The sequence below is a fragment of the Mobula birostris genome, chromosome 17 (genome assembly GCF_030028105.1).
Source record: "Mobula birostris isolate sMobBir1 chromosome 17, sMobBir1.hap1, whole genome shotgun sequence".
NCBI lineage: Eukaryota > Metazoa > Chordata > Chondrichthyes > Myliobatiformes > Myliobatidae > Mobula > Mobula birostris.
This window is the reverse complement of record NC_092386.1, coordinates 67,168,494-67,194,207: the sequence shown is the minus strand read 5'-3', so window position 1 is coordinate 67,194,207 and position 25,714 is coordinate 67,168,494. Positions and strand designations below refer to the sequence as shown.

Genomic DNA, 25,714 nt, shown 5'->3' with positions numbered 1-25,714 from the left:
GTGAAGTAGACATACAGTATGCTTCCGATCATTAAATGGGACATAAAATACAAGAGCACGGAGGTCTTGATACAACTTGATAAAATATTGGTTAGAGCACAGCTGGAGTCTTGTGTGCATTTCTGCTCACCATTTGACAAGAAGGGTGCAATTGAATTGAACTGGAGTGACTGCATAGGCTGGGCTTGTTTTTCGTGAAGCAGAGGAGACCAACAGAAGAACTGACAGAGGGATATTAAATTATGAGGAGTATACATAGTGCATGTGGTCCCTTTAGCAGAGATATCTGAAAACTAAAGACCACAGGTTTAAGCAGATGTACAATTTATTGTTACCCAAGGGATAACCGATATCTGGAACACACTGCTTGAGCCAGACGTTTTACAAACAGTTGAAGATAGAGTGTTATAAATACTTCAGATGAAAACAGAATTCAGCCAATTGCCAAAATAAGTGTCTTTTTCAATTCACCAATTTGCACATCGTTTAGGGGTTAGGTGCCTTGAATGTCATTATGCAGTACAGAATCTGGCTCTTTGGCTCAAAAGGTTGATGTAGTCATATTGTTGTTTTAAGAAAGAGGCAATTAAGATTTTTTTTCCTGATCACCTACATTTCAATCATCAAGCAGGGCAAAATTCTGGGGTATTTGCATGTTTATTTCAGGTATATGAAATTAATCTTATTGGCAAGACTGCTTAAGCAAAATGCAGACAGACATTAGTGAACAAGGTGGCTTCAATGAGTCAGCCGAAAGTTTTGAGCTCCTGAGATCTATGCTATGTATTGTCCATGTTGGACAGCCAAACAGGATTCCATGCAATCATCATCGATATAATCTTACAAAAGAAACAATGTACTTCTTTTCAGTACTTCCACTTTTGGATACATATTGGACGAATATATGTACTGAGTACATCAAATGAAGTTCTGCTAGTCAATTCATTAACAAGAGAAAATCTGCAGATGCTGGAAATCCAAGCAACGTACACAAAATGCTGGAGGAACTCAGCAGACCAGGCACCATCTATGGTAAAAAGTACAGTCAACGTTTCGGTCCTGCCGAAGGGTTCTGGCCCGAAACATCAACTGTACTTTTTTTCCATAGATGCTGTCTGGTCTACTGAGTTCTTCCAGCATTGTGTGCGTGTTGTTCTGCTAGTCAATTGTTGTATTTCTGTGCTTCTGTTCAGTTTTCTAATTTGTAAATGAACTAGACAACGGGGTGATCTGTTGGGGCACCCTTTGAGAGAAGGGTAGTACAGTCTGATGTGACCAGAATGAACATTAAATTTTCCTGAATGCTATTGGTATCGCTTTGCTTTGGAAACTGAAGTAGAAATCCCCAGTTTATTAAAGAAGAACGACGCATAGCAAAGCAAATATAGCTCCTCCTCGTTTAATGAGAGACACTTTTGATGGCATCATTTCTGGCGTTGTCATTCTGGAGACGTGCAGCCTTCTCATCCCCCGTCTCTTCATCTCTTCTGCTGTTTGTTGTTTGTCTCTGATCCTGGAGACGTGCATGCCTCTCCTCCTCTGTCTCTTCTTCTCTCATCCTTTTTTTGTCCTGACTCTTTGATCCTGGAGTCGTGCAGCCCTGGCCTCATCCGATTCTTGTTCTCTCCCTCTCCTTGCCGCTTCCCAATGACGTTTGGCGTAATCTCTTGACCATAATGTCCCCCTTCCCTTTCCACGCAGCATAATTAGGCTGACCATTTTTTTTTACCCTAATGCTGGTAAGAAGATACGAAGCATTAACACCAAAGGATGCTGATTATTCTTGATGATGTGATTGGCGCTCTCCTAAATGGATGTGATATCGTCACCGCTGTCCTTTGACTGCAGCAAAAGGTTTTATGGGTGTCTCGAAGTACATCATTACAATAAGATTTAATTATCTCTTATTGATGGGTGGCAATTAGATCTGTCCCAATCCTGCACATGCTGATGGTGATAAGCAGAATGTGACCCCTCGAAATAGAGCTGCCCTGCCCTTTTGCTCCGGTAGGTGTCGCTGCTGAGGCTGGCCATGCGCATGCGTCAGACCGTCGCATCCCGATTTCCAGGATGGCCGATCGGGTCTCGGGTGAAAGCCAGCCTGTTGATTTTTGGCGAATGAGCAATTTTATACTTTGCCTGCATTCTGTAAATTTGATTTAGCCAGAAAAAAGTGTCGCTGTAATGCACCATTTGCACTAATTGAAGGTCACAAATAGACAGACAGAGCATGAGAGTTTTAGTAGTATATAGATTTGAAAATTAGTTTTAGCCTAAATGTAGTAGTCTGACTTGCATCATTCACATTTGAGAATTGCCAGGACAGTGCAACAACTCTGATGTGCAACAACTTGATTATAATGGTGCAGAATGGCTCTGCATCCTGCAGTGGGAAATTATTCAGAATTTTAGCTTCACAAAATGCTACATTTTTTCAGACAGATGAAGAGTTTTGCTGTCGTAGATTTTTGCTTTAACATGTTTTTGAATAATACTCATGACCAACTGCATATTATAATCAGGAAGTAATAGCATCTATGCTATGAGACAATATTCAGACTTTGTTTTCTTAACTACAATACACCATGTACAAAATATTTCCCAACATTGAAGTCTAGGCAAAAATAAGACTTAATGACAATAGCACTGAATTAGCTACACTGAAGGAGGAAGAGATTGAAGGCAGATAACTTAAGGGAAGAAAACAAATATCAAATTGCAGCTGCTTTAAACATAGCCAAATCCAGTGCTACCTATTCTCTAAGACAAAATATGCACAGTACGTGATTTGAAGGGGGGGCAGGGAAGAGAAAAAAAAGTATGTCTGCAACTGTGAAGATTTCACTTCCAACCTTGAGGTACAAATCCAACTTCAGTGTTATCATTCAGTCCAAAGCACCCAACATGAGAAACAACAGAGTGGAAAAAGAATAGTGTTGAAGGTCTTCACCAGAAAAAAGAAGTTTCCTTGCTGATGGCTTTCAACAAACTGATTTCATGCTCAGAAGCTTGAAATTACAAGCACCAAACAACTTTTAGCTACAAGTTGCCATAAAGTAAAAATAACAGGGGATTCAGGAGGAACTGGCCAGATATTTGTATATGAGACTAGAGTGGAATCTCTGATCAGGAGATTAATGCAGTACAGGCCAGATTTTGGAGATTTTGGAGTACAGGCCAAAATCACCTCTTCAATACATAAACAACAACAATTTCATTAAAGTCAAACTATGAAAACTGCTTACCTAACACCATTTCCCAATTCAATGCAAATTCAAATATTAGGTCCCCAATGTTTTAAGAGTTTCACTGTACCACTTTTTTGCCTTTGGTACTCACATCATTATATCATTTACAATATTATGCAACTGTTTACTAGCAACTACAGTATTCAACATAAGCAAAATCAAGGAACTTGACACTAGAATGGAAGCTTTACATGCCAAATTTGAAGTTCCATGTATAAAGAGTTTGACTGTCCCTGAATGCAGCTTTGTGAATTCACCTGTTTGAATTTCTTACAAAACTTATAACTGAAAATGAACAAGGACCAGTCCAACAGGAAAGAATAACTGGCTTTCAATATAAACTGTGAACATCAGCTTCACACACCAATTAATCCTATGAACAACACAATTAACTCAAATTAAGCCTCTATAGTGAAAAGTACAAAATACAAAGTAAAAGCTCAGATAGTCCATGATTACTGTGGACCTATCTAATTAATCCCACCAAAGTTTCAAACAATGATTTCAAGATGACAAAGCATGTTATTTTTCAGATAGAACAGATTACAGAAAAATAAGTGGGGGAAATGGGATTGATGAGAATGCTCTGAGAGGTGGCATAGGTTCAAATGGGATGAATAGCCACCTTCGATATCAAGTAAATATAGAAAAGAAAATCTCATCACTGGTTCTTCTCCCATTGGTTTTGTCTTATTGTTTCTGGTTAACAACTACTCTGCCAAAGAAAATAGTTTCTCTCTAAATAGCTACCAAAATGATGAAATTGTTTTAAATCCCTTATCCCCACCCTCAGTCTACTCTAAACTGAACCTCAACTTCTTATACCTAATATACTTCAATTAATCTCTTTCGTACCCTTAGAAATGCCATGACTTCCTGCCTTGAGCAAGACCTTAAAATGAACATAACATTCCAACTCTGCCCAAAATAGTGTAAGTACGTGCAATTTCTTTGTCTGTCAAGTAGCCAATGTTCATCTGTTTGTTTCCACTTTCCAAATTAGCAGTTATCTTCAATATTGTCTCCTTTTCTGCACCACTTGCATTAAAATTTGTACCATTTAACTGATATTGTACCATTTTGTTGATTTGCTGAGATTCTTCCGATCATAACTTGTCGTTGTACCAAATTTCATTAGTAATATGCCTTCCTATTGCTGTTTTTGTTCACTTTCAAGTGTAGGTGGTTCATTGATATCAAAAAGAGCCATGGGTCTAATAACGAGGACACAAATGCGCACTTCCATATAACCTGAAAGGAATCATTTTGCCTTGCTGTTCAGATTCACATTTATTATCACCGATATATGATGCAAAATGTGATGTTCTGTGGCAACAGTAAAATACAAAAAGTAAAATTACCATAAAAAAGATGGTGTACATATACAGCCCAGAAATCTGTAGCTACACAAATCGTTGACAGTGGATCTTTATTCTCCTACACCTCATTCCTGATGGAGGTAACAAGAAGAATCAGCAATTGACAATCCAACTGTATACACACTAATTCTTTTTGCTATATTTTATTACATGGTGCTTTTGAACGTACACAGCCCCCACAGAGGGTTAAATATCAGATTGAGAGCCAACCCCAGTACTTTTTTCCACAGATTCAACTGGCATTATTCTGTCCTATACAACCCTCTCACACGCAATCAACCGAACCTTTCTCTTGCTAATTCGCCATAGACTGCTTTTTTGCGCACACAATATGGTAGAACTTAAACTTAATAAGTGACATATAGCTGACTCAAATATGGTATAAACAATGCCTATAAAAATATTCACACTCCCTCCTTTGAAGTTTTCATCTTTTATTGTTTTACAACATTGAACCATAGTGGATTTAATTTGGCATTTTTTTTGGCATAATCAACAGAAAAAGACTGTCAAAGTGAAAACAGACCTCTACAAAGTGATCTAAATTAATTATAAATATAAAACACAAAATAATTGGTCACATAAGTATACATCTCCTTCAAGTCAATATTTAGTAGATGCACCTTTGGCAGCAATTATAGCTTTGAGTCCGTGTGGAAAGGTCTCTACCAGTATTGCACATCTAGACATTGCAATTTTTCCCCATGCTTCTTTACAAAACTGTCAGATTGCATGAGAATCGTGAGTAAGCAGCCTTTTTCCAAGTCCAGACACAAATTCTCAATCAGGTTGAGGTCTGGAATCTGACTTAGCCACTCCAGGACATTAACTTTGTTGTTTTTAAGTCATTCCAGTGTTGCTTTGGCTTTACGCTTGGGGTCATTGACTTGCTAGAAAGCAAATGTTCTCCCAAGTCGCAGTTCTCTTGCAGACAGCATTAGTTTTCCTCCAGGATTTCCCTGTACTTTGCTACATTCATTTTACCCTCTACTTTCACAAGCCTTCCAGGGTCTGCTGTAGTGAAACATCCCCACAGCATGATGCAGCCACCACCATGCTTCATGGTAGGGATCATGTGTTTCCACTTACGCCAAACATAAGTGTTTAGTCTGATGGCCAAAAAGCTCAATTTTGGTTTCATCAGACCATAGAACCAATCTACTATTGCTTCTGACAAAGTCTAGGCAAGATGTCATGTGTGTTCCCCCTTCCCCCACCCCCAAACAGTGGCTTTCTCTTTGCCACTCTCCCATAAAACTGTGACTGGTGAAGCACCCGGGCAACAGTTGTATGCGGTTTACCCATCTCAGCACCTAAAGCTTGTAACTCCTCCAGAGTTGTCATAGGTCTCTTAGTGGCCACCTTCACCAGTCCCCTTCTTGCACAGTCACTCAGTTTTTGAGGACGGTCTGCTCTAGGCAGATTTACAGCTGTGCCATATTGTTTCCATTTCTCCATGATTGACTTAACTGTACTCCAAGGGATATTCAGTGACTTAGAAATTTTCTTGTATACATCGCCTGACTTGTGTTTTCAATAATCTTTTTGCAGAGTTGCTTGGAGTGTTCTTTTGTCTTCATGGTGTTGTTTTTGCCAGGATGTTGACACACCAGCAGTTGGACCTTCCTGATACAAGTGTATTTTTACTACAATTAATTGAAACACTTTGACTGAACCAATGATGGTTTGGTGTGTCATTTTAAAAGGCAGCTGAATACTCACGTTTTATATATGTAATTAATTTAGATCATTTTGTAGAGAAATCTGTTTTCATTTTGGCAAGAAAGTATTTTTCTGTTGATCAGTGTCAAAAAAGCCAAATTAAATTATTGTTAATCAATGCTGTAAAACAATAAAACATGAAAACTTCCAAGGGGGGTGAATACTTTCTATAGGCATTGTAAAAGTATTATAAGCCTTGAGCCACCATTATTTTAATCAAAAAAGCCTATCATGTACCTGTACCATCACTACCTTATACCTTCCAAATTTTGTTCTAGAATGCCATTTCTCAAATCTCCATCAACAGATACAAAGGCTGATTGATAGCAGTCAGCTGATTCACAAGTCTCCAAATTCTGAGCACTTAATGCAACATATGTAGTCTTCCAGCTCTTTACCACAGCCAACTAATCAAAAAAAGATCAGAAAATTGCATCCACAATTTCCAATGATACTTCTTAAAGTAACCCAAAATATTCCAATTTGCACAGGTGGGGGGCTTTTCTACTTTCTATACCAGCGGTCCCCAACCACTGGGCCGCGGACTGGTACCAGGCCACAAAGCATGTGCTACCAGGCCGTGAGGAAACGATATGAGTCAGCTGCACCTTTCCTCGTTCCCTGTCACGCACTGTTGAACTTGAACATAGGGTTGCCAACTGTCCCGTATTTGCCAGGACATCCTGTATATTGGGCTAAATTGGTTTGTCCTGTATTTCCCCCGTTAAGGTAGAGCGTTCCTATGAAACCTTTCATGCCGAAATGGCGTAAAGCGAAGAAGCAATTACCATTAATTTATATGGGAAACACTTTTGAGCGTTCCCAGACCCAAATAATAACCTAACAAATCATACCAAATAACACATAAAACCAAAAATAAATAACACTAACATATAATAAAAGCAGGAATTTGATAAATACACAGCCTATATAAAGTAGAAATAATGTATGTACAGTATAGTCGGGAAGATGAAGGCAAAACCGATTTGTGGGGGAAGAAAAACCGGCACGTACACGCATGCACACATCATGTATGCACACACAGGTGCCCGCGCAAGGCTTCATGGTCATGGTAGTCTTTCCTGGGTAAAGTGTCCCGGGACTTGACTGCTACTTTTGTCCCTTATTTGGGAGTGAGAAAATTGGCAACCCTAACTGTAAAAGATGTGTTGAGGTGAGTTTAACCCTACTTGAACATCCCCCAGGCCCCACCCCCACCGGTTGGCCAGTCCGCAACAATATTGTTAATATTAAACCGGTTTGCGGTGCAAAAAAGGTTGGGGACCCTTGTTCTATGCAGTCTCATTTTAGGTATATACAATGCTTCAGTTTTGTTTTTATTTGTGTTATTGAACCTGTTTTTACGATTATTATCTATTTTATGTTAGCTACTAGACTACTCTCATATGCTTTGCCTGTCCTGCTTTATATAGGCCTCCAAATACTAGCCAAGATGTGGGGCTGAGGTTGCAAAGGGAAATGGAAAGGGCATGTAATAAGAGTAATGTCACAATTGTAATGGGGGACTTAGGTAAGCAAGGGGATTGGGAAAATCAGGTTGGTGCCAGATCGCAAGAGAGGGAATTTGTTGAATGCCTTCAAGATGGTTTTTTAGTGCAGATTGTGCTTTAAGAGAGAAAGGCCATCCTAGAATGGGTGTTGTGTAATAACCCAGATATTATTAGGGAGCTTAATGTAAAGGAACCTTTAGGAGGTATGATTGAATTCATACTGTAATTTGAGTGCAAGAAGCACAAGTCACATTTAATCAGAATCACAATGCAATAAAGGGAATTAGGCATTGGAGAGCAGCTTGCCCAGGTGGATTGGAGAAGGTTACTGGCAAGGATGACAGCAAAACAGAGGTGGCTGAAGTTTCTAAGAATAATTCACAAGGTTCAACAGTTCACAGGATAGATATGTCCACAAAAAGAGTTGTTCTCAAAAGGTAGGGCTAGGCAACGGAGGTTGACAAGGCAAGTTAAGGACTGCATAAAAGCCAAGGAAAGTGCATATAATGTACCAAAAGTGAGTGGGAAGCTGGATGATTGGTAAGTTTTTAAAATCCAACAAAAAGCAACTAGAAAAGCTAAGGGAAAAGATGAAATATGAGGTCAAACTAGCCAATAATATAAAGCAGGATATTTTAAGATTTTTTCAGTTATATAAAGAATAAACTGGAGGTGAGAGTTGATACTGGACCACTGGAAAATGAAGCTGGTAAGGCAGTAAAGAGGAACAAAGAAATGGAAGATGAACTTAAAAAGGACTTCGCTTCAGTCTTTACTGTGGAAAACACTAGTTTTATGCCAGAGATCCGTGAGTGTCAGGGAGCAGAAATGAGTGCTATTTCAAAGGAAAATGCTAGGCAAACTGTAAGGTCTTAAGGGGGATAAGTCACCGGCACCAGTTGGACTACATCCCAGAGTTCTGAAAGAGGTTGCTGAAGAGATGACGGATGTATTGGTCATGATCTTTCAAGAGTCACTTGATTTTGGCATGGTCCCAGAGGACTGGAAAATTGCATATGTCACACCACTTTAAGAAGGGAGGAAGGCAAAAGAGAGAGAAAATTATAGCCTAATCTCAGTGGTTGGGAAAGTGTTGAAATCCACTAAAGATGAGGTTTCAGGGCACTTGGAGACCAATGATAAAAAATGTCAAAGTTAGCATGGTTTCTGTGAAGGGAAATCTTGCCTGACAAACCTGTTGGAATTCTTCAAATAAATAACAAGCACGGAGGACAAAGGAGAAGTAGTGGATGTAATTTACTGGGATTTTCAGAAGGCATTTGATGAGGTGCCTCACATGAGGCTGCTTAAGATGATAAAATCTTATGGTTTTGCAGGAAATATACCGGGATGGATGAAGGAATGGCTAACAGGCAGGAAGCAGCGAGTGGGAACAAAGGGGTCTTTTCTGGTTGGCAGCTAGTGACTAGTGGTGTTCCTCAGGGGTCAGTATTGGGACCTCTACTTTTCACATTGTTTGTCAATGATATATAGTGGAATTGATAGCTTTGTGGCAAAGTTTGAGGATGATACAAAGATAGGTGGAGGGATAGGTAGTGCTGAGGGAGTAATGCGATTGCAGCAGGACTTAAGATAAATTAAAAGAACTGGCAAAAAAGTGGCAGATGGAATACAGTGTTGGGAAATATACGATAATGCATTTTAGTAAAAGGAACAATAGGGCAGATTATCATCTAAGTGGGAGAAAATTCAAACAGCAAAGATGCAAAGGGACTTAGGAGTCCTCTTGCAAGACTCCCAGAGGTTAATTCACAGGTTGACTCTATGCTAAAGGCGGCAAATGCAATATTGGCATTTATTTCAAGGGGAATAGAATATAAAAACAAGGAGATAATGCTGAAGCTTTATAAGACACTAGTCAGGATGCACTTGGGAGTACTTTCAATAGTTTTAGGCTCCTTATCTCAGAAAGGATGTGTTGTCATTGGAGAGAGTCCAGGAGGTTCACTAGGATGATTCCGGGAGTGAAAGAGTTAACATATGTGGAGAGTTTGGCAGCTTTGGGCCTGTACTCATTGGAATTTAGAAGAATGCAGGGAAACCTCATTGAAACCTACCAAATGTTGAAAGGACTAGATAAGATAGATGTGGAGAGGACGTTTCCTCTGGTGGGGGTATCCAGAACTTGAGGATACAGCCTCAAAATTAAGGGCGACCTTTTAGAACAGAAGTAAGGATGAATTTCTTTAGCCAAAGAGTGGTGAACTTGTCGAATGTTCTGCCAGACTGCTGTGGAGGCCAAGTCCGTGGGTATATTTAAAGCGGAAGTTGATAGATACCTGATTGGTCGGGGCATCAAGGGATATGGTGAGAGGGCAGGTGTATGGGGTTGAAACCATGATGAAAGGGCAGAGTGGACTTGATGGGCTGAATGGCCTAATTCTGCTCGTATGTGTTATGATCATTTCTGATATTCCACTTGAATTTCTATATCATTGCTCACCCAGGAACCTCCAGATTTTGATATTTTTCCCTTTCCTGCTGGGAAATGTATGCATCTGACATCTCTTCTGGTGGATGCACACGTGCAAAGCAAATAAACTTAACAAAATAAGTATGTTCCCAGAAATAAATGTTTTAAACTAATATTTACACAATTCCTGAATAGTAACAATTCTTAATCATTTAGAACAGGGGTTCCCAACTTCTTTTAATGCCTTAGACCCTTACTATTAACTGAGTCTCTGGAGAAAAAGATCATCAACCCAACCTAAAATGTGTACTGTATCGGGTCACTCTTTCAACCTCCATTCATTAAAAAAAAGCAAATTTGTTCAACATTTCCTTATTGAAATCAAGAAAACATCCTGCAGAACCTCTTCTGTACCTTCTCCAAAGCCTCCAAATTCTTCTTATAGTTTGCAAACAAAATTTAACACACTATTTCAAATCTGGCCTAACCAAAGCTTTATACATCTACAACATGACTTCCAACTTCATGTTTCATCCTTCTTTACCACTTGATCCATTTGTGTTGCCACTTTCAGGGAGCTAAGCAATTGCACCCCGAGATCAGTGGACAACTATTTTTTTTCCAAAAGTGTTCTATTCTCAGAATTTTTTTTTGTTTATGATAGACTGCTCGAAGCTGAACACAAATATATTTTTCAGACTACTTGTAGCATGTAGGAATTTGGAGAAACAAATTATCTTTTATCGAATATAATGCATTTAATTGCATAATGGTGCTGACATTTTGCAATAGTTCAACAGAGCTAAAAATGTTTTGTTGATGACTTTCATTCGTACTCAGTGTCTGAGGTTTCTTGCTTAAGTGTCCAACAATAATCAGCCAACATTGATGGATTCCAGTTGCCCTGATACCGTTTCTCTATGACCACAATGTCCTGGTGAAACCTTTCACCATTCTCATCACTGACAGTGCCAAGATTTGCAAGGAAGAAGTCCAAATGGAAATACATAAAATTAATCTTCAGTGACATGATGCACTTCATGATTTTGTATGCTTGAAACATGTTGTCAACTAGCTGCATGTAGTTTGGTGTTCTGTAGTTGCCAAGGAAAATTTTCAACAGCCTTGAATGCCTTCCATGTGATTTTCTCCAGTCCCACTCAAAGTTCTTTGAATTGACTGACATTGATGACCTGCTTGTGGACTAACAAAAATGCCTTCTTCAATCTTGGCATCAGTTATTCTGGGAAACCTGTCTCAAATATCGAAATCCTTCACGGAATTTTTTTGTACATGGTGATAGTAGATACCATCATTGCAGTCTTGAAACCGGTAATTTTGCCCTTGAAAAAAGCAGGTCCCCGACCAGGTTATTTAACTCATATTGATTTATCAGATGAGACCAACTTGTCATAAAGGGTTCAAAATCTGTATCAGCATCAGTGGTGTTTTCCATTCCTGGTTCACACCTTCACCCATTTCCTCTCGACTCCATGTCCTGTTTTCCTAAAACCTGTCCTACCATGCAGCATCTGCCCTGCCTAAGCATGACTAGGCATGCCTGGACAAGATAGAAAACTTTCAGCTTAATTGTGGCCAACATTTAAATTGACTTGAATTTTGAACTGAAATACCAAATATAGGTGATTTCAAAAAATAGTGCATGATGGGGAAATTTCAAGGTGATTTTCATGATCAGCAGCCCAAAATCCCTAAGATCCACCCCAAAAGTATTCAGGAAGCACAATCTTTGTTGTCCAGGGAAATCAATCCTCTCAAGAGATCTGTCATTTACTGTATACTTCCTCTTAACATTTAATGTCCTAAAATGCATCACCTAACACTTGTCCATTCCTCTGCCTACATTTCGAACTGATCTATATCTCACCAAATTAGACAATCTTCCTCACTATCCATTACTCCAATAATTTGTGTCACCTGAAAATGTACTGATCAGATCACATTTATTTTAATCATAAACAGGTTCCAGCATTGACACTAATCCTTGCGGAACTCCACTAGTCACAGATCTTCAGTCAGAAAAACAATCCTCCACCTTTTCTATCTTCTGTAACTAAACCAATTCTGTACCCAATTTATCAACTCACTGTGGATCCCGTTAATATTCTGGACCAGCCTACCATGTCAAATGCTCTACTAAAGTCCATGCAGACAACATCCATTGCCCTACCCTCAATCATCTTAATCAGCTCCTCAAAAATCTCAAATCAAATTTGAGGCATGACCTTCCCTTTATTAGTAACTCCATCCAAGTAAATCTTTTCCCCATGAATCTTCCCCAATAATTTCCTCCCATTCATGCAAGGTTCATAAGCCTATGACTATGGAAATTATCTTGTTGCCCTCTGAAACAAGTTTGGCTATTCTCCAGTCTTCTGGATATAGGATTACAGCAATTTCCTAAATACAGTACAAAGGAGGAAGTCCATTTAAATATAATAATACAGAAATATTGCAGTCTTAAATGTTTTCAAATAAAATTTAGTAAAAATCTGTATTTTGGAGAGAGGAAACAGATAGTTTCTCTGAACATTGATTTTATTTGAAGCTCATTAGTTGCAAATGAAAACGTATCCGAGTGCTTTGCTACCATTCTGCTTCCACTAATACAGGTTGTGCTATTTTTCTGACTATATTGATGCTCATGTGTTGTTTTTGTATTTTGCACATCTAAATTTGGTTTTCCAGGCATTCAACATTTGTATTGTATCAGTTTTCAAATCACTGTGCACGTTTCTTCCCCCAAGCCATCTGACTCCTTAATACCCAGAGACTAGACTGACATCTACATCATTTATTATATTGTAATTTGTCCTCTACTGTGCCTAGTTGTCTTGTTTATTATTTATTGTACTGCCCTGCACTGTTTTGTGCACTTTACGTAGTCCTGTGTAGGTCTGTAGTCTAGTGTAGATTTTGTGTTGTCTTACGTAGTCTAGCGTAGCCTTGTGTTGTCTCACTTAGTCAAGTGTAGTTTTGTGTTGTTTCATGCATCACCATGGTCCTGGAGGAATGTTGTTTCGTTTTTACTGTGTACTGTACCAGCAGTTTATGGTTGAAATGACAAAAAGCAACTTGATTTGACTTGACTTTACAAGCTTGTTAAAAAAATAATGGAGATCCAGAGAACCAGAAACGAGAAAAAATATAATGCAGCAAACAAGTCAGAAGTGAACACTACAAGACCATAACACAAGAGCAGAATTAGAGACACACAGGTATATCAATTTAATAGAAGATCCCCTCCCCCAAAAAAAGCCCCTGAAAACTTTAACAATTCATTTCTTTAGGAAAAGAAAAACAAGCTCTTGGATCCGTTATAATTGCTGTATAGCTTCAAAGGAGTAAATGCACCATTTTTATTTGGAAAAAGAAGCCTTCAATTATGAAATTTAAACAATTCTACTATTTCAAATACACATAGTTTAACACTACGCACGTCTTAAATCAGCAGTTCCCAACCACCGGGTCGTGGACCGGTACTGGGCCGCAAAGCATGTGCTACCAGGCCGTGAGGAAACGATAAGAGTCAGCTGCACCTTTCCTCATACCCTGTCACGCACTGTTGAGCTTGAACATAGGGTTGCCAACTGTCCCATATTTGCTGGGACATCCCGTATATTGGGCTAAATTGGTTTGTCCCATATTTCCCCCACTAAGGTAGAGCATTCCTATGAAACCGTTTGTAAGCCGAAATGGCATAAAGCGAAGAAGCAATTACCATTAATTTACATGGGAAAAATTTCTCAGCATTCCCAGACCCAAAAAATAACCTAACAAATCACACCAAATAACACATAAAACATAAAATAAATAACACTAACATATAGTAAAAGCAGGAATGATATGATAAATACACAGCCTATATAAAGTAGAAATAATGTATGTATAGTATAGTCGGGAAGATGAAGGCAAAACCGATTTGTGGGGGGGAGGGGGAATTGGCACGTACATGCATGCGCACACTGGTGCCCGCGCAAGGCTTCATGGTCATGGTAGCCTTTCCTGGGGTAAAGTGTCCCAAGATTTGACTGCTACTTTTGTCCCTTATTTGGGAGCGAGAAGGTTGGCAACCCTCACTGTAAAAGACATGTTGAGGTGAGCTTAACCCTACTTGAACACCGCGCGCCCTCCGCCCCCCCCGTCGGCCAGTCCACAAGAATATTGTCAATATTAAACTGGTCCGCGGTGCAAAAAAGGTTGGGGGTCCCCTGTTTTAAATTACTAAGGCAAGCAAAAAGTTGCAAGTCTCTGCTAAATTTTAAAAACAATTAAAATACATTTTGAAATATATACAAAATATAAACAAAAAACTGCAAAAATCCGAGAAACTACAATGCCAACTATTATGCTCGTTTACATATCCTGGAATTAGACCCACTTCAACAGTATGAACCAAGAATCACTTCCACATGGACACTGACATGATAGCTCCTCTTTGGGCAACAAGTTTCTAAGGGAGCAACATTATATTGTTGTAACCTAGATATGAATAATGAACACCACAGCCAATAAATCTCTGGCATAGTAGAGAATTGTTTTGCCTACACCCTGTACATAGATAAGTGATCTTTTTATTAATTTTCTACAAAATGCATGTCTTTCCTACTTTATGTAAGCAATCATACTCCAAATTGCGACAAATTGCTTATCTTTCCTTTCTTCAGCAAATACATTTATGCATGACTTTCCCACACTTGTTCCTCTCCTCAATTTAAGACCCAACTAAATATGCAGGGCAAACTTTTGGCTTACTCCCCAGCTATTCTGACAATTTTACTCAAATATAGAAAGGTAGCCGTAAATCAAAAATGCAATCATTTAGAGATAAACCAGGTTTCTTACACTAAAGAATGTAATCAACAGAAGAACAAGCACATATTCAATGTAAAACTACCTTCAACAACTTGCTTCGCTGGAAATACATTAAAACAAAATCCAAAGCATGAAAGTTTAGTGGCAACCATTCCTGCTTTTCTTTTTCTCAGCACAGAATTCTGCCAGATCAAATTCCTAATCATCATCCAGAGCTGGTGTGGATAGCGAAGATGTCACTCATCAAAACTTGGTGCTAAAGGATCAACTCACCAACTTTATTTTCACCTTGAAAGAACAAAGCCTAAACAACTGAAACAAATGCATACCTGACGCTGTTTTTGGGTTTCTTTTCATTGCCAGTTTAGTTAATATATCTGCAAATTGCAGACTCCAACAGAGTGCAACCAGTAAAGTGAAGTAAACTTGCTGTGATGTCATAACAAGTAGACATTCTCACAGCATGTATATTGCAGTGTTATAATGACATTTGGCTGTGTATGTATTGTCTTGTTGGTATTTATTTTATACTTTTTTGTTTGCTTAAGACAAGAATGGATAAGGCCAAGCTTAACAAACTCAATCTAACCTTACTGCAAAAACAGTGATTTAACTAGAACTAGCTTATACCAAAATGTTTACGCTGTTTTTTTTTGTTTGAGTCACCTAATTGATACTGTTTGGGAGAAACGGCCTCTCTCATTACAGTCATCCAGTAACCTCGAGCTCCTCTTATTACAGGCCTAATGACTTACAATATTTTCAGAGAGTAAAATTCCATACAGAAGAATTCAAGTTAGCACAGTAGGTAACATGAATTCATCAATCTAAAAAGACTAAATCACCACAAACTTCAGCCAAAAGAACATTGTTGCTTTTTTATAAATGCTGTACCAGATTTGCAAATCTAGTCCCACTACTATGGCAATGAATTACTGCACCAAATTATACAGCACACTACTGCAGAACTCTTGTATGCATCAACTATTACTCTAAAATTTCTTGGTTCACATATTCAATTTCAAAATTATGAGCTCAAGGAATACAGCAACATCTTCAAGATGTATTGCTCTCAGGGTAATCATACCACTACTATAGTCCATAATCCTCAGATGACTACTTGCTTTTCTTACCTGATGCACGTTGATAGTTTTCTTTGGAGAAAATGTCAGTACAATTGGGCAGAAAAATTCTATAGACAATGACTCCTAACAACTACATTACATCCAGAAATATGAGTGGGAGACATTGGTTGAGGAAAGGATCTCGTGAACAGCCTATTCCTACAAATATCCATAATGGGACAGAAAAAGCATGGGCATATTCCTAAAAGTACAGAAGGTTCTCCAGCTGAGAAAGGCACTAACAGGGAAATGACAAAAATAAATTGTCAGGAAATTAAATATAATACGAAAGATCCATTGTGCCCTCCATTTCTCAATTGCAAGCAATTCACTTTTCATAATCCTCTAGCTCCATCCTATTGGACTCATCACTATGGCTGTCACAAGTACATTGAGCATAAAATTATAACTTGAAAAGAATAATGGAAGTACTTAAGACTTGAATTTGAAATGCACAACAGTATCATTTATTTAAAAAAGCATTTTCATTTAACGTGACCACAGCAACCACCTGTAATCAGTTGATACAGTTAAAGACAATGCTTGAAATTTGGAACTTCAGAATACAGTAACCAAGGGATTACAAATAAACAAAATCTGCCCTGATGGACATTGACAGTGGGACAATCCAAACGATTTTCACATGCATCTTATAATGATCACAAGGCAAACAGCCACTTACATTAATTACAATTATTTGAACAATTATACTGATGCCCTACTTGCTGGCTAAATAACAATGTGTTAAACAACCTAGTAACAAACTAATTCTCAATTGTAATTGCAGGACAATTTGCACACTGCTGCAGTTAGCTTTACTAAAATAACTGATCACTGAGAGTTTCAGGAAATTGATCCACATTTTAAATTTCCTTCAAAGGCTGCTCCTCAATACAAGAATTCTTAGCAAAGAGATTTATATTCCTGCCATGCCACAACTTACCTCTAACAAAACAATTCAAACTATGGAATGTCATTCCTATAGGTATATGTAGCATCAACTTGTTAAAAACATTTTATTTAAAATACATTCACCATGAATTAATTTCCATGCCACCACCAGCTACCTCATTCCCCCACCTAATCATAGCTGTGCAGCTGTTAACACCACTGTCACAGAGCTCCAGTGATTTGGATTCAACCCTATTCTCAGGTGTCTTGTGTTGAGTTTACATCTGCAAGGGTTTACCCTAGTTGCCCCAGCTTCCTCCCATACCCCAAATGCACTAATTAGTATGTAAACTGGCTGGTGCAGTTGCATTGTAAGAGAATCAGAGGTAAACTGATGAGCATGCAAGAATGTTATGGGGGAATAAGTGGGAAAATGGGATTAATATTTTGCTCCAATGACAAGCAAATGTTCAATGGACTGAAATATAAAGTATGAACTAATGTCCCTGTTTTATTTCTCTTTCTACTTAACAATAATTCACTAGATTTCCTTTCCGGGTCAGTCCTGCTCCCTTCCCAATCCTTAAATCTAATTGCTTTAAGAGGCAAACATTAGCCTCATCAACCTACACTTAACATTTATGCCTAAAAATTTTGAATCAAATTTTTAAGTAAAGAAATCCGGCCAAATTGAATCATGCTTTGGGCCCATATTAGTTGGAATCTTCTAATTATAGTAAATTAAAAACACCCACAAACTCTTATTTCATTAATATCCTACCATATTAAATGATCAATTAATATCTACAACTTGCACAATTCAAATCTATTCAGTAACTTGCAAATGTGATAGCTGGTTGTTACCAGAGCTTGCACATGCCTTCTTTGATTACTGCACCATTGATTATATTAGAAAATCCAAGAAAGTTCAAGACAAGTAGATCAGATATGCTTGTCTAAAGGCTTTGTCCTCAGAAATTTTTCTCCTTTGAGATATCTAGTTAAAATTTCAAGAATAAACTGATTCTGGTTATAAATCAATCAACTTTTATTCTTATTTAAAATATACTGTCATGCTTTACCAACACAATTACAACTTGGTTGCAGAAACCCACTTTCCAAAAGCTAATTGTATAAACTTAACATGTTAACTGAATTTCTCCAATATACACACATGAAACAGTTTAACCACAAGCATGTAAATTCATCTTTTAAAGACAGTGATGGGCAAAATATTCATAAAAAGCAGAGAATTTTGCATTTAATTCTATGATTGGGAAGAATGAAAATCACTTTACTTTCATAATTGTTTAAATAATCAACCACACAAATAACTATTAAAACAGAAGATTACCAAACTAATAGAGTATTGGTATTATAACACAGTATGCCCAATGTCCAATAATTCCCAAGTGAATTGTTGGATTGGATTAAATTATTAATTCCCTCTACTCATCTTGGATCAATAAGCTTTTGTTGAGCAAAAATACCAAGTATTGAAATTTTCGAACTGATCGTCAATCAAAACAGTACAGATTTCCATTACTGTGTGAATATGATTTACTTTTTATTATTGTTTCTTTTTGTACTTGCACAGTTTATCGTGAGTCTTTGTGAGTAGTTTTTCATTAATCCTATTATATTTCTTTGTTATATTGTGAATGCCTGAAGGAAAAGGAATCTCAGAGTAGTATTTGGTGACACATACATACTTTTACCATAAACTTACTTTGAACTTTTGAAGCTTGATTTCACAAACTAATTTCCAACCTAACTGATTTCAGACTGAGTAGGAAATAATTCCTCCTCAGCCAACTGCTTTATCATGTTAAAGAGCTCCTATATGATTATATTCAACTAAATGAATGTAAACTCAGTGTATAGAACCCATCTTTGATGCAAATGCATTGCACCTTCTCCAACTAAAAATATCTTTCTGCTTTTTCCTTAAGTTGAATACACTTAAGCACTTAAGGGGTCTTTACTTTCCAGTGCTGATGAAGGGCCTCAGATGGAAACGGTGAACATTTCTTTCTTTCCAAAGATGTTGCCTAATTTGCTGCTGAGCTCCTCCAGCACTTTGAATGTGTTACACTGGATTTCCAGCATCTGCAAAATCTCGTGTTTAGCAATTAACTGCAGATGATAAAATCTGACATAAAAATAGAGTTCACTTTAAGTAGTCATTAGGTCAGGCAGTGTTTGTAAAGACTTAGGGAGTTAATATTTCAAGTTGATGATTCTTCAAAGCATGAAACATTATCACACGTTATTTTTTCCATAATGCCAACTGACCTGTTGAGTATTTGCATATTACACTAGATATTGCAAATTTCTGTACCTCAATAGTTCCTTGGCCCACATCCAGGAAATGCACTGATCCATCTTTGTTCAAAGTGAATGATGATATTAAACCCCATATTTTAGACCTCTACCCACTTAAACGCTCAATGTATCTTTGCAACCTTCTGTTCCTAATTAGATGCTTTGCAGAACTTGGGCTTTAAACAGTAGATTTTTGTTCTAATTTAATTATTTTCAAGACTCTGCATCTTCTAAAAGAAGCAGTTATTGAAAAAAACAATGGAAGAATGCCTCTATTACATCAAGTGTACCTGAAGACAAATTTCAATATTTTTGTAGAAGAGCAGGAAATCATCTAAATGAGATGAGATACATCTAAAACTTACTGAAAATTGTAACTAGCAACAGATAATGTGGAAAATGGTCCACTGAAAAGAGCTGCTAAACACTTTTCCAGATAAAACTCTTGAAATGACCAATTTCATCAAATCTTCTCACTGCTTGACACTGATAAGATGCCAAATTAAAAAAAATCAGTGATGGCTAAATACAAAAGACTTTCTGAAGTATGGGAGATCATGAAGTATGAGAACATTTAGAAATGATTTAAATTCTTACTAGTTTGGTTAAGTGTATTCAATGAAGATAAATATCTAGATTATTTTACCATTGTTGATGAACGCTTTAGATTTTCATTACCTAAGTATCCACTAATTACCATGTTTTGCTAAGATCCCTCTATTCATGGTACAATTTCAGTGTGGAACAATATCTATATTATATTGCTGCACATCCATAGATCAAGTGAATTAAATTTGGAATTTTTCACCAATCCAACCAGTGAACAAATACATTCATATCACTGGATCAGAAGTTATATCCATCATATTAAACCCTATATTCTGAATATCAGTACCAACTTAATCACATTTTTATTAAAGAATGCTCCTTAAAAACAAGCCCTGTTGGATCACCAATTTAAAGTTATTAACATATTTAAATATACAGATACATTGATAAATTAGCCTGCATTACACTGGCTTTGATTTGAAACAATTGGATTTTCACTAATTAGATTTTTAGAAAATATTTAGGCTTTTGGATTGTCAGTTCTGCAGTTTTCAGTAAATATTAGCACAACTAATATTTACTAAATTAAGGTATTGGCAGTGTATAAAATTAACTGAGATCATGAAAACTGAGAAATGAAACTTGTGCCAATTATGGGACAAAGAACACCAATGGGGTACCGGAGGATAAAGCTGAAGGAAATTAGAGATAACAGAGTTGCAGAACAATATAGATGTATCATTAAGTCAAATTATGGAGGAATCTGCATGTAAGGATGCACATTTAAATTTGAGGCAATGTCAGATGAGGAGACACTAATTCACCAAGCACAGGAAAGGTGAGTAAACAATACTTGGAACCTGATAGTAAATAGACAGAAGAGCCTTCCATGAGTGCATGTTTAAAAAATGTAGCAGAGATACTGAAATAATCAAGTTGAGAAGAAATTCAGTCACAAATGAGATTTCAGCAGCAAATTGTCAGAGCCTGAGGCAGATAGATGATACCAGAGCTGAAAGTAAGCATCTTAGCTTTGGGAAGTCTAAGTGCTGTAAGTATGCTTCAAAGTCACAAAAGATCTTGAGCTTGTGACCCATTTGCTTCAGCATCAGACATTGGCTCATTGGCTCACTATCTATGCATCTTATATACATGTGTCAGGACACTCCTTGGCTTCCTTCAACCCCTTGCTTCTGGAAATAAACTGAACCAATCAAGTCTCTCCCCACACTAAAAGACAGCATGTTAGTAGAAATGCACATGTTGATGATACACAGCTCTATATGTAGAATCTGTCTGGTTTTGGATAATGTCATGGAGCAGGAAACAGTTGAATGGGTACAAAAATGTCAAGAAACTTTCAGAGCTTCAAACTATGCCAGCTGAAAATATGGAAGACAATTCCAGAGCAATTTTTTTTGGGGGGTGGGGAGAACTGGAATTACAGAGCACAAACATCCAGAAGTTTGCTTGGACTGGAATTGGGGTTTTTTTTTTAAATCAAGGCATCAGTTAACTAGTGCCAAAGTGGGACCATAACCACAGGTGAATGAAACATTGTATGCTAAGACAAGTTACCACAGTTTTGGAATTGCTCAAGTTTGAAGAGAGTAGATCACAAGGAATGCCAATCAGGATTGTTTTCTAATACCCGAGATTAAAAAGGAGCATGGGGCATCAGCAAATGATGAGCTGAGGGTGGGGTGAATCAGAGGATATTCAAGTAGAAAGAATACTTAGTAATGGCTATGCTACATGATTCAAAGTTCATCTTCGATAAATCACATTTATTCATTTTACTTTCTTAAATGTGGTTGATCACATTGTGTTAATAACTGTACACCCCTCTGTTAAAGTCCATCAAAACTTTTTTAAATATCATAGGCTGTGCTTCATTGTACTTTTCATTAAACTAAGAATACAATAAATATTCAGGTTAATACAATGGATAGCAGCTCTATTCAGTGATTCTGAAAATAATGTCAACATTTTCATCAAATAGTCTCCTCTAATGCAATTTCCAAATGTTTAATCAATTGTAAACTACAATTGGTAAAAAATAAAAACCATAATGATATTACCAGATCTCAAAATACTGATTGATAATAAGGATAATAATATATAATTAGCTCTGTTGCACAAATCATAAAGCAGTAAAGAAAATATAGATTAAAGCAGTGATTTTCAAGAGAAAAAATAATCACAAGCAACGTTAACAGGGAACATTTATTCAAAGAATTGTTAAGATATGAACTTATTTCCATAATTACTAGTTTAGCCCAAAGCTATTATTCAAAACTACAAGTTACAGCCTTATGAACGAAGTATGTAAGGAATACAGGAAATAGGCAGATAAATATGATCACACCCTTCTCCAAATATATGTAAGTTGCAAAGTCAATATATACGGCAAGTTGTGAAGCCAATGGGTTAAAATGATGCTCTGACAAAAATAAAAGCATTTTATCACACCTTATCTTACAAAATTATCTAGCAACACACACTTTTTATTTCTTTCTAGCTTTGTCGCAAACATGGTCTGCCATTGCATTTAAACTTCACTTAAGTTAAAGAAATAACTTGAGATCTTAGATCACTTCCCAATAATGCTGTTAAAACTGTGCTAGAGAACAGTGAGAGTAAACACTTTAATTCTAACTCCACTACCACAAAACATACATGCTAAATAGCTTGTGAAATGTATATAAAGTATTACTGCAAAACATGCCAGTAAGATTCATTAACTCAAAACTTCAATACCATATTCTTAAATTCTACAAAGCTCAGAAAGTTTAACACCATATTATCTTTAATGAACAAAACATCAAAGAAATGCTGACTGCAATTATTTTATCCTAATGTATTTGGAAAGTTGTCCGGATATGTAAAAAGAGCAAAATTAATACATACACTTTAAATCAGTTTCCTAAAAAGCAGTGCTAAAGTGCCATCATGGTAATACGAAATAGACAACAAATCCAAATCTGGACTGCTGCAATACTTTTGACAGAAAGTTTAATAAATTACCGCCATGTCACCCTCTTTCCTCGTATCATAATCAGTCAACCCCACCGGGAACGGGAGGACTATACTTTATACGAGCGACTTTATACGGGCATAACATTAATAGGGATCAAGTACTAATCGAACCGTGTCGTCCAAGGCCTACACATCAAGAGCCACTGAAGTCCCCGTTCTGGCAATCTGCTTCCCTCCGCGGTTGAGAGCTGTCAGTTCAGCCAGTGCCTGAGGCGAGAGATAACACTAAGCTCCAAAGGTAGGCCCACAGGCTGCCTCAGGCCGCAACGAGCTACCGGCCACCTTGATGACAGTGCAATCATTCGGAGCCGGGCGGGCCAGGGAGGGAGGGAGAGATGAGGCTGGTGGGGGCGAGCGCTGAACGAAACCCGGGATCAGTGAGAGCGCTACTAGGCCAAAAACCAGATCAACACTCGCCGAAGCAGCACAGCAACTGAGGAGTGGCTTCTTCGCCTTTCCCAGTCCCAGATTCGGTCTCCGCCTCGGAGCCCGGGCCTAGTGGTTATGGCGGCTCCCTGATCTCTCTCTCTCTCTCTTACACACAGAGGCCGAAGGCAACAAATGGCCTGCTCGCAGGGCCTTTCGCCTCAGTGTCTCGCTCACCTTCATGTCGGGACATCCTACACACACGATTGCAGCGGCCCCGCGGGCTCCCACGCAGCGGTTCAACAGCGGGCTCCGACAACGACAACTACCGGGCCAAACGGTCATGAAGCTGGAAGTGACTACTGTGGTGTTGGGGTGGGGGAGGAGGAGCCGCCGCTGCTCCTGTTGCTCTCGCTCGGTCGACAGGATTTTCTTTCCTCTCTCGCTTTCCTCACTCTCTGAGCGCGCGAACCGCGGGACTGGCAGTGACGTCGTCTTCTCAATGAGGACGCACGAACGGGCGCCCCCCAACCCCCACGCGCGAGCACGTCCGCGCGAACGGCGGGGACTGTGAGTGACGTCGTCTTCTCAATGAGGACGCACAAACGGGCGCCCCCCTCCCACCTCACGCGCGAGCGCGTCCGCGCGCCCCGGGACACGGCGCCGCCTCGTCCCTGCGCACGCTCTGTCCAACCTTATTGGCTGGAGCCCCGGGACGTCACTGGGTAGAGAGTAAGATGGGGCAGCGCAGCCTCGCCGAAAGCAGTGTGGCACAGCGCGGTGAAACTTTCGCTGCGCTCTTGGTCTTCCTCCATCATGTGGAATTCATCAGCATTTCAGCAAATCGGTGGTTATCTTGGAGAATATGTGGGATTAATCGGATAAACTGAGGCGCCTGATAGGATTAATGAACTCCCATTGGAGGATAAGGTACGTAATGTTTTGTTATTCTATCGAAGTGGTATAGGGTGATACATGTGATTAGTCAAACAGAAATATTGCGTAAGCAACTTCTTTAAATTGGCTTAACGACTAACGTTAAAATCTACTATATTGTGTCTGCAAACCCTGTTGGTCTTTTGGCTTTATTGATCGCTTTCTGGGTACCAGCATATGCCTTTGAATGTTATAGAATAGAAAGAAGCCAATTTATTCCGTCGAATTTTTACAAGTTGTATGCAAGAGCGATCAGGTAATCCTTCTCCCCTGCCCTTTCTCCATAGGGCTGTGATTCTTTTCCCATGTGCTTAACCAAATTTGTTTTAGAATGCTACCGTTTAATCTGTCTCCACGACTATCCTGCTAGAGCGATCCCCACTGCCTGGGTTGCTGTGGTTTAACACTCTTCTACAAGTGGCTTTCTGTCCTTTTCTGCTAATTCTTTAGTTTGTTTTGAACAGCTAACAAAAAAAAAGGTAGATGAGGGCAGAGTAGTGGATGTTGTATGTTTTGAAGTCGGTAAGGCCTTTGAGGTCCCATAAGGCAGGCTGGCCTGGTATCCAGGTGAGAGTTAGTTAAGTAGATTGTAAATTGGCTCATGGGTAGAAAGCAGAGGATGGTAGTTGAAGGTTGTTTCTCTGTGTTTAGTGGTGTGTGGCAGGGGTCAGTGTTGTTATTTTTGTCATATAAGTTATTTGGACTAATTGAGCTATTGAACTGAACCCCCCCCCCCACCCCGACTAACGAAGGCCAACACACCACACACTTTATAAACCACCATATCAACTTGTGCTGTAACTTTGAGGGATATAAGGATTCCAAGGAGTTTCTTTTCCTCCACACTTAAAAATCCTGCCATTAACACAGTATTCTGCTTTCACGTTTGACCTTCTGAGCAGAATCACTTCACACTTCCCTGGTTCAACTCTACTTGCCACTTTCCAGCCCAACCCTATCAATGTCCCTTTGTAACCTGCCATTTGTACATCAACGATTTGGATTATGGAATAGATGGCTTTGTGGCTAAGTTTACTGACGATACGAAGATAGGTGGAGGGGCCGGTAGTGCTGAGGAAACGGAGAGTCTGCAGAGAGACTTAAATAGATTGGAAGAATGGGCAGAGAAGTGGCAAATGAAGTATAATGTTGGAAAGTGTATGGTTATGCACTTTGGCAGAAAAAATAAACAGGCAGACTATTATTTAAATGGGGAAAGAATTCAAAGTTCGGAGATGCAATGGGACTTGGGAGTCCTCGTACAGGATACCCTTAAAGTTAACCTCCAGGTTGAGTCAGTAGTGAAGAAGGCGAATGCAATGTTAGCATTCATTTCGAGAGGAATGGAGTATAG

At 38.5% G+C, this 25,714-nt stretch overlaps 1 protein-coding gene across 1 annotated transcript in view; it reads right to left on the bottom strand.

Moving 5' to 3' along the window:
* Positions 1-24,029, bottom strand: part of kcmf1 (potassium channel modulatory factor 1) — a 127,575-nt gene extending 103,546 nt beyond the window's left edge. Inside the window, exon 1 of the mRNA XM_072281862.1 lies at positions 23,662-24,029. Within this exon, the coding sequence (XP_072137963.1) occupies positions 23,662-23,677 (16 nt within the window). The 5' untranslated portion in view covers positions 23,678-24,029. The remainder of the gene's footprint in view (positions 1-23,661) is intronic.
* Positions 24,030-25,714: the final 1,685 nt, after the last annotated feature.